Below are 9534 nucleotides of genomic sequence, written 5' to 3'. Positions count from 1 at the left end.
CGCGCTGCCCGTCTCTCTCTCTCAATCTGCGCGCTGCCCGTCTCTCTCTCTCAATCTGCGCGCTGCCCGTCTCTCTCTCTCAATCTGCGCGCTGCCCGTCTCTCTCTCTCAATCTGCGCGCTGCCCGTCTCTCTCTCTCGTCAATCTGCGCGCTGCCCGTCTCTCTCTCTCAATCTGCGCGCTGCCCGTCTCTCTCTCTCTCAATCTGCGCGCTGCCCGTCTCTCTCCTCTCTCTCAATCTGCGCGCTGCCCGTCTCTCTCTCTCTGCGTCTAATCTGCGCGCTGCCCGTCTCTCTCTCTCATCTGCGCGCTGCCCGTCTCTCTCTCTCAATCTGCGCGCTGCCCGTCTCTCTCTCTCAATCTGCGCGCTGCCCGTCTCTCTCTCTCTCATCTGCGCGCTGCCCGTCTCTCTCTCTCTCATCTGCGCGCTGCCCGTCTCTCTCTCTCTCTCTGCGCGCTGCCCCGTCTCTCTCTCTCATCTGCGCGCTGCCCGTCTCTCTCTCTCACTCTGCGCGCTGCCCGTCTCTCTCTCTCAATCTGCGCGCTGCCGTCTCTCTCTCTCTATCTGCGCGCTGCCCGTCTCTCTCTCTCATCTGCGCGCTGCCCGTCTCTCTCTCTCATCTGCGCGCTGCCCGTCTCTCTCTCTCTCAATCTGCGCGCTGCCCGTCTCTCTCTCTCTCTCTGCGCGCTGCCCGTCTCTCTCTCTCTCTGCGCGCTGCCGTCTCTCTCTCTCTGCGCGCTGCCCGTCTCTCTCTCTCTCATCTGCGCGCTGCCCGTCTCTCTCTCTCATCTGCGCGCTGCCCGTCTCTCTCTCTCTCTGCGCGCTGCCCGTCTCTCTCTCTCTCTGCGCGCTGCCCGTCTCTCTCTCTCTGCGCGCTGCCCGTCTCTCTCTCTCTCTGCGCGCTGCCCGTCTCTCTCTCTCTCAATCTGGCGCTGCCCGTCTCTCTCTCTTCTCTGCGCGCTGCCCGTCTCTCTCTCTCAATCTGCGCGCTGCCCGTCTCTCCTCTCTCATCTGCCCTGCCCTCTCTCTCTCTCTCTGCGCGCTGCCCGTCTCTCTCTCTCTCATCTGCGCGCTGCCCGTCTCTCTCTCTCTCATCTGCGCGCTGCCCGTCTCTCTCTCTCTCTCTGCGCGCTGCCCGTCTCTCTCTCTCATCTGCGCGCTGCCCCGTCTCTCTCTCTCAATCTGCGCGCTGCCCGTCTCTCTCTCTCTCTCTCTGCGCGCTGCCCGTCTCTCTCTCTCTCATCTGCGCGCTGCCCGTCTCTCTCTCTCTCATCTGCGCGCTGCCCGTCTCTCTCTCTCTCAATCTGCGCGCTGCCCGTCTCTCTCTCTCTCAATCTGCGCGCTGCCCGTCTCTCTCTCTCTCAATCTGCGCGCTGCCCGTCTCTCTCTCTCTCAATCTGCGCGCTGCCCGTCTCTCTCTCTCAATCTGCGCGCTGCCCGTCTCTCTCTCTCTCAATCTGCGCGCTGCCCGTCTCTCTCTCTCTCAATCTGCGCGCTGCCCCGTCTCTCTCTCTCTCAATCTGCGCGCTGCCGTCTCTCTCTCTCAATCTGCGCGCTGCCCGTCTCTCTCTCTCATCTGCGCGCTGCCCGTCTCTCTCTCTCTCTGCGCGCTGCCCGTCTCTCTCTCTCATCTGCGCGCTGCCCGTCTCTCTCTCTCTCTCAATCTGCGCGCTGCTCGTCTCTCTCTCTCTCTGCGCGCTGCCGTCTCTCTCTCTCTCTCATCTGCGCGCTGCCCGTCTCTCTCTCTCAATCTGCGCGCTGCCCGTCTCTCCTCTCTCTGCGCGCTGCCCGTCTCTCTCTCTCTCAATCTGCGCGCTGCCCGTCTCCTCTCTCATCTGCGCGCTGCCCGTCTCTCTCTCTCTCAATCTGCGCGCTGCCCGTCTCTCTCTCTCAATCTGCGCGCTGCCCGTCTCTCTCTCTCTCAATCTGCGCGCTGCCCGTCTCTCTCTCTCTCAATCTGCGCGCTGCCCGTCTCTCTCTCTCTCTCAATCTGCGCGCTGCCCGTCTCTCTCTCTCTCAATCTGCGCGCTGCCCGTCTCTCTCTCTCTCAATCTGCGCGCTGCCCGTCTCTCTCTCTCTCAATCTGCGCGCTGCCCGTCTCTCTCTCTCTCTCTCAATCTGCGCGCTGCCCGTCTCTCTCTCTCTCAATCTGCGCGCTGCCCGTCTCTCTCTCTCAATCTGCGCGCTGCCCGTCTCTCTCTCTCAATCTGCGGGCTGCCCGTCACTCTCTCTTTCTCTGCGCGCTGCCCGTCTCTCTCTCTCAATCTGCGCGCTGCCCGTCTCTCTCTCTCAATCTGCGCGCTGCCCGTCTCTCTCTCTCTCAATCTGCGCGCTGCCCGTCTCTCTCTCTCAATCTGCGCGCTGCCCGTCTCTCTCTCTCAATCTGCGCGCTGCCCGTCTCTCTCTCTCAATCTGCGCGCTGCCCGTCTCTCTCTCTCAATCTGCGCGCTGCCCGTCTCTCTCTCTCAATCTGCGCGCTGCCCGTCTCTCTCTCTCAATCTGCGCGCTGCCCGTCTCTCTCTCTCAATCTGCGCGCTGCCCGTCTCTCTCTCTCTCAATCTGCGCGCTGCCCGTCTCTCTCTCTCTCAATCTGCGCGCTGCCCGTCTCTCTCTCTCTCAATCTGCGCGCTGCCCGTCTCTCTCTCTCTCAATCTGCGCGCTGCCCGTCTCTCTCTCTCTCAATCTGCGCGCTGCCCGTCTCTCTCTCTCTCAATCTGCGCGCTGCCCGTCTCTCTCTCTCAATCTGCGCGCTGCCCGTCTCTCTCTCTCAATCTGCGCGCTGCCCGTCTCTCTCTCTCAATCTGCGCGCTGCCCGTCACTCTCTCTCTCTCTCTGCGCGCTGCCCGTCTCTCTCTCTCTCTCAATCTGCGCGCTGCCCGTCTCTCTCTCTCTCAATCTGCGCGCTGCCCGTCTCTCTCTCTCTCAATCTGCGCGCTGCCCGTCTCTCTCTCTCTCAATCTGCGCGCTGCCCGTCTCTCTCTCTCTCAATCTGCGCGCTGCCCGTCTCTCTCTCTCTCAATCTGCGCGCTGCCCGTCTCTCTCTCTCTCTCAATCTGCGCGCTGCCCGTCTCTCTCTCTCTCTCAATCTGCGCGCTGCCCGTCTCTCTCTCTCAATCTGCGCGCTGCCCGTCTCTCTCTCTCAATCTGCGCGCTGCCCGTCACTCACTCTCTCTCTGCGCGCTGCCCGTCTCTCTCTCTCTCTCAATCTGCGCGCTGCCCGTCACTCACTCTCTCTCTGCGCGCTGCCCGTCTCTCTCTCTCTCTCAATCTGCGCGCTGTCCGTCTCTCTCTCTGCGCGCTGCCCGTCTCTCTCTCTCTCTCTGCGCGCTGCCCGTCTCTCTCTCAATCTGCGCGCTGCCCGTCTCTCTCTCTCTCTGCGCGCTGCCCGTCTCTCTCTCTCTCTCAATCTGCGCGCTGCCCGTCTCTCTCTCTCTCTCAATCTGCGCGCTGCCCGTCACTCTCTCTCTCTCTGCGCGCTGCCCGTCTCTCTCTCAATCTGCGCGCTGTCCGTCTCTCTCTCTCTCTGCGCGCTGCCCGTCTCTCTCTCTCTCTCTGCGCGCTGCCCGTCTCTCTCTCAATCTGCGCGCTGCCCGTCTCTCTCTCTCTCTGCGCGCTGCCCGTCTCTCTCTCTCTCTCTGCGCGCTGCCCGTCTCTCTCTCTCTCTGCGCGCTGCCCGTCTCTCTCTCTCTCTCTGCGCGCTGCCCGTCTCTCTCTCTCTCAATCTGCGCGCTGCCCGTCTCTCTCTCTCTCAATCTGCGCGCTGCCCGTCTCTCTCTCTCTCAATCTGCGCGCTGCCCGTCTCTCTCTCTCTCAATCTGCGCGCTGCCCGTCTCTCTCTCTCTCAATCTGCGCGCTGCCCGTCTCTCTCTCTCTCAATCTGCGCGCTGCCCGTCTCTCTCTCTCTCAATCTGCGCGCTGCCCGTCTCTCTCTCTCTCTCTCAATCTGCGCGCTGCCCGTCTCTCTCTCTCTCAATCTGCGCGCTGCCCGTCTCTCTCTCTCAATCTGCGCGCTGCCCGTCTCTCTCTCTCAATCTGCGCGCTGCCCGTCACTCTCTCTTTCTCAATCTGCGCGCTGTCCGTCTCTCTCTCTCTCTGCGCGCTGTCCGTCTCTCTCTCTCTCTGCGCGCTGTCCGTCTCTCTCTCTCTCTGCGCGCTGCCCGTCTCTCTCTCTCTCTCTGCGCGCTGCCCGTCTCTCTCTCTCTCTGCGCGCTGCCCGTCTCTCTCTCTCTCTGCGCGCTGCCCGTCTCTCTCTCTCTCTGCGCGCTGCCCGTCTCTCTCTCTCTCTGCGCGCTGCCCGTCTCTCTCTCTCTCTGCGCGCTGCCCGTCTCTCTCTCTCTCTGCGCGCTGCCCGTCTCTCTCTCTCTCTGCGCGCTGCCCGTCTCTCTCTCTCTCTGCGCGCTGCCCGTCTCTCTCTCTCTCTGCGCGCTGCCCGTCTCTCTCTCTCTCTGCGCGCTGCCCGTCTCTCTCTCTCTCTGCGCGCTGCCCGTCTCTCTCTCTCTCTGCGCGCTGCCCGTCTCTCTCTCTCTCTGCGCGCTGCCCGTCTCTCTCTCTCTCTGCGCGCTGCCCGTCTCTCTCTCTCTCTGCGCGCTGCCCGTCTCTCTCTCTCTCTGCGCGCTGCCCGTCTCTCTCTCTCTCTGCGCGCTGCCCGTCTCTCTCTCTCTCTGCGCGCTGCCCGTCTCTCTCTCTCTCTGCGCGCTGCCCGTCTCTCTCTCTCTCTGCGCGCTGCCCGTCTCTCTCTCTCTCTCTGCGCGCTGCCCGTCTCTCTCTCTCTCAATCTGCGCGCTGCCCGTCTCTCTCTCTCTCAATCTGCGCGCTGCCCGTCTCTCTCTCTCTCAATCTGCGCGCTGCCCGTCTCTCTCTCTCTCAATCTGCGCGCTGCCCGTCTCTCTCTCTCTCAATCTGCGCGCTGCCCGTCTCTCTCTCTCTCAATCTGCGCGCTGCCCGTCTCTCTCTCTCTCAATCTGCGCGCTGCCCGTCTCTCTCTCTCTCAATCTGCGCGCTGCCCGTCTCTCTCTCTCTCAATCTGCGCGCTGCCCGTCTCTCTCTCTCTCTCTCAATCTGCGCGCTGCCCGTCTCTCTCTCTCTCAATCTGCGCGCTGCCCGTCTCTCTCTCTCAATCTGCGCGCTGCCCGTCTCTCTCTCTCAATCTGCGCGCTGCCCGTCACTCTCTCTTTCTCTGCGCGCTGCCCGTCTCTCTCTCTCTCTCAATCTGCGCGCTGTCCGTCTCTCTCTCTCTCTGCGCGCTGTCCGTCTCTCTCTCTCTCTGCGCGCTGCCCGTCTCTCTCTCTCTCTCTCTGCGCGCTGCCCGTCTCTCTCTCTCTCTGCGCGCTGCCCGTCTCTCTCTCTCTCTGCGCGCTGCCCGTCTCTCTCTCTCTCTGCGCGCTGCCCGTCTCTCTCTCTCTCTGCGCGCTGCCCGTCTCTCTCTCTCTCTGCGCGCTGCCCGTCTCTCTCTCTCTCTGCGCGCTGCCCGTCTCTCTCTCTCTCTGCGCGCTGCCCGTCTCTCTCTCTCTCTGCGCGCTGCCCGTCTCTCTCTCTCTCTGCGCGCTGCCCGTCTCTCTCTCTCTCTGCGCGCTGCCCGTCTCTCTCTCTCTCTGCGCGCTGCCCGTCTCTCTCTCTCTCTGCGCGCTGCCCGTCTCTCTCTCTCTCTGCGCGCTGCCCGTCTCTCTCTCTCTCTGCGCGCTGCCCGTCTCTCTCTCTCTCTGCGCGCTGCCCGTCTCTCTCTCTCTCTCTCTGCGCGCTGCCCGTCTCTCTCTCTCTCTCTCTCTCTGCGCGCTGCCCGTCTCTCTCTCTCTCTCTCTGCGCGCTGCCCGTCTCTCTCTCTCTCTCTCTCTGCGCGCTGCCCGTCTCTCTCTCTCTCTCTCTGCGCGCTGCCCGTCTCTCTCTCTCTCAATCTGCGCGCTGCCCGTCTCTCTCTCTCTCAATCTGCGCGCTGCCCGTCTCTCTCTCTCTCAATCTTCGCGCTGCCCGTCTCTCTCTCTCTCTCAATCTGCGCGCTGCCCGTCTCTCTCTCTCTCAATCTGCGCGCTGCCCGTCTCTCTCTCTCTCAATCTGCGCACTGCCCGTCTCTCTCTCTCTCAATCTGCGCGCTGCCCGTCTCTCTCTCTCTCAATCTGCGCGCTGCCCGTCTCTCTCTCTCTCAATCTGCGCGCTGCCCGTCTCTCTCTCTCTCAATCTGCGCGCTGCCCGTCTCTCTCTCTCTCAATCTGCGCGCTGCCCGTCTCTCTCTCTCTCAATCTGCGCGCTGCCCGTCTCTCTCTCTCTCAATCTGCGCGCTGCCCGTCTCTCTCTCTCAATCTGCGCGCTGCCCGTCTCTCTCTCTCAATCTGCGCGCTGCCCGTCTCTCTCTCTCAATCTGCGCGCTGCCCGTCTCTCTCTCTCTCAATCTGCGCGATGCCCGTCTCTCTCTCTCAATCTGCGCGATGCCCGTCTCTCTCTCTCAATCTGCGCGCTGCCCGTCTCTCTCTCTCTCAATCTGCGCGCTGCCCGTCTCTCTCTCTCTCTGCGCGCTGCCCGTCTCTCACTCTCTCTGCGCGCTGCCCGTCTCTCTCTCTCTCAATCTGCGCGCTGCCCGTCTCTCTCTCTCTCTGCGCGCTGCCCGTTTCTCACTCTCTCTGCGCGCTGCCCGTCTCTCTCTCTCTCAATCTGCGCGCTGCCCGTCTCTCTCTCTCTCTGCGCGCTGCCCGTCTCTCACTCTCTCTGCGCGCTGCCCGTCTCTCTCTCTCTCAATCTGCGCGCTGTCCGTCTCTCTCTCTCTCTCTCAATCTGCGCGCTGCCCGTCTCTCTCTCTCTCAATCTGCGCGCTGCCCGTCTCTCTCTCTCTCTCAATCTGCGCGCTGCCCGTCTCTCTCTCTCTCAATCTGCGCGCTGCCCGTCTCTCTCTCTCTCAATCTGCGCGCTGCCCGTCTCTCTCTCTCTCTCAATCTGCGCGCTGCCCGTCTCTCTATCTCTCAATCTGCGCGCTGTCCGTCTCTCTCTCTCTCTGCGCGCTACCCGTCTCTCTCTCTCGCTCTCTGCGCGCTACCCGTCTCTCTCTCGCTCTCTGCGCGCTACCCGTCTCTCTCTCGCTCTCTGCGCGCTACCCGTCTCTCTCTCAATCTCTGCGCTAGCCGTCTCTCTCTCAATCTCTGCGCTACCCGTCTCTCTCTCAATCTCTGCGCTACCCGTCTCTCTCTCAATCTCTGCGCTACCCGTCTCTCTCTCAATCTCTGCGCTACCCGTCTCTCTCTCAATCTCTGCGCTACCTGTCTCTCTCTCAATCTCTGCGCTACCTGTCTCTCTCTCTCTCAATCTGCGCGCTGCCCGTCTCTCTCTCTCTCAATCTGCGCGCTGCCCGTCTCTCTCTCTCTCTCAATCTGCGCGCTGCCCGTCTCTCTCTCTCTCAATCTGCGCGCTGCCCGTCTCTCTCTCTCTCAATCTGCGCGCTGCCCGTCTCTCTCTCTCAATCTGCGCGCTGCCCGTCTCTCTCTCTCTCAATCTGCGCGCTGCCCGTCTCTCTCTCTGTCTCAATCTGCGCGCTGCCCGTCTCTCTCTCTCTCAATCTGCGCGCTGCCCGTCTCTCTCTCTCTCAATCTGCGCGCTGCCCGTCTCTCTCTCTCTCTCTCAATCTGCGCGCTGCCCGTCTCTCTCTCTCTCTCTCAATCTGCGCGCTGCCCGTCTCTCTCTCTCTCTCTCAATCTGCGCGCTGCCCGTCTCTCTCTCTCTCAATCTGCGCGCTGCCCGTCTCTCTCTCTCAATCTGCGCGCTGCCCGTCTCTCTCTCTCTCAATCTGCGCGCTGCCCGTCTCTCTCTCTCTCAATCTGCGCGCTGCCCGTCTCTCTCTCTCTCAATCTGCGCGCTGCCCGTCTCTCTCTCTCAATCTGCGCGCTGCCCGTCTCTCTCTCTCAATCTGCGCGCTGCCCGTCTCTCTCTCTCAATCTGCGCGCTGCCCGTCTCTCTCTCTCTCTCTCAATCTGCGCGCTGCCCGTCTCTCTCTCTCTCAATCTGCGCGCTGCCCGTCTCTCTCTCTCTCTCTCAATCTGCGCGCTGCCCGTCTCTCTCTCTCTCTCTCAATCTGCGCGCTGCCCGTCTCTCTCTCTCTCTCAATCTGCGCGCTGCCCGTCTCTCTCTCTCTCTGCGCGCTGCCCGTCTCTCTCTCTCTCTGCGCGCTGCCCGTCTCTCTCTCTCTCTGCGCGCTGCCCGTCTCTCTCTCTCTCTGCGCGCTGCCCGTCTCTCTCTCTCTCTGCGCGCTGCCCGTCTCTCTCTCTCTCTGCGCGCTGCCCGTCTCTCTCTCTCTCTGCGCGCTGCCCGTCTCTCTCTCTCTGCGCGCTACCCGTCTCTCTCTCTCTCTGCGTGCTACCCGTCTCTCTCTCTCTCTGCGCGCTACCCATCTCTCTCTCTCTCTGCGCGCTACCCGTCTCTCTCTCTTTGCGCGCTACCCGTCTCTCTCTCTCTCTCTGCGCGCTACCCGTCTCTCTCTCGCTCTCTGCGCGCTACCCGTCTCTCTCTCAATCTCTGCGCTACCCGTCTCTCTCTCAATTTCTGCGCTACCCGTCTCTCTCTCAATCTCTGCGCTACCCGTCTCTCTCTCAATCTCTGCGCTACCCGTCTCTCTCTCAATCTCTGCGCTACCTGTCTCTCTCTCAATCTCTGCGCTACCTGTCTCTCTCTCAATCTCTGCGCTACCTGTCTCTCTCTCAATCTCTGCGCTACCTGTCTCTCTCTCAATCTCTGCGCTACCTGTCTCTCTCTCAATCTCTGCGCTACCTGTCTCTCTCTCAATCTCTGCGCTACCTGTCTCTCTCTCAATCTCTGTGCTACCTGTCTCTCTCTCAATCTCTGTGCTACCTGTCTCTCTCTCAATCTCTGCGCTACCTGTCTCTCTCTCAATCTCTGCGCTACCTGTCTCTCTCAATCCGTGCGCTACCTGTCTGCAGTCCTGCTTGATGTTGTGAGATGAAGTGAGTGCTCGGCTGTTCTGCATTTTCTGAGGCGACTTCACCACACTCCTCCATGGTGTATCCGAACCCAGGCATGGCTCCTCCCACGGTCCCGCCCTCCTCGGTACCCCGGCCCTTGGCGGCAGCCCGTTTGTGGTTGGCGGAGGCGGAGATGATCTGTGTGCACTCATCGATGACGCTCTTGATCTGCAGGATGCTGGCGGCGGTGAGCATGCGCAGGGCCTGCGAGCGCAGCAGCACCATGGAACCGCTGTACAGAAAGTCCACCAGCTGCAGCACGGCATCGGCTGGCACCAGGGGTGGAACACTGATCTCCGAGTGGCCCAGCAGCAGCTTGTCCTGGAAGAACGGGCTTCCAGCCGCCAGCACGCAGGCGTGAGCGCGCAGGGATGCGTCCTGGATCCGCACCGTCACATCACAGAAAACACCATCACGCCGCTGTGATCGCAGAGACTCTAACACACACTCGCTCGCATTCTGCAGACGGATGTAGTGGACCGAGTCAGAGCCACACGCCGCCATGACCACGCCTGACAGACAGACACACACACACACACACACACACAGGCATTAGAATTATCAATATTGTAAAAGTAA

The 9534-nt window shown here is 62.0% G+C and overlaps 1 protein-coding gene across 2 annotated transcripts in view; it reads right to left on the bottom strand.

Moving 5' to 3' along the window:
* The window catches only part of zbtb45 (zinc finger and BTB domain containing 45), a 43017-nt gene that overhangs the window by 26937 nt on the left and 6546 nt on the right, over positions 1 to 9534 (bottom strand). For both annotated transcript variants that reach the window (XM_060899370.1, XM_060899369.1), the window contains exon 2: positions 8904 to 9467. In XM_060899370.1, coding sequence (XP_060755353.1) covers positions 8904 to 9459 — 556 coding nt within the window. In that variant the 5' untranslated portion in view covers positions 9460 to 9467. The remainder of the gene's footprint in view (positions 1 to 8903; positions 9468 to 9534) is intronic.

The sequence above is a fragment of the Neoarius graeffei genome, chromosome 18 (genome assembly GCF_027579695.1).
Source record: "Neoarius graeffei isolate fNeoGra1 chromosome 18, fNeoGra1.pri, whole genome shotgun sequence".
Classification (NCBI taxonomy): domain Eukaryota; kingdom Metazoa; phylum Chordata; class Actinopteri; order Siluriformes; family Ariidae; genus Neoarius; species Neoarius graeffei.
This window is presented reverse-complemented; position numbering and strand designations above follow the sequence as displayed.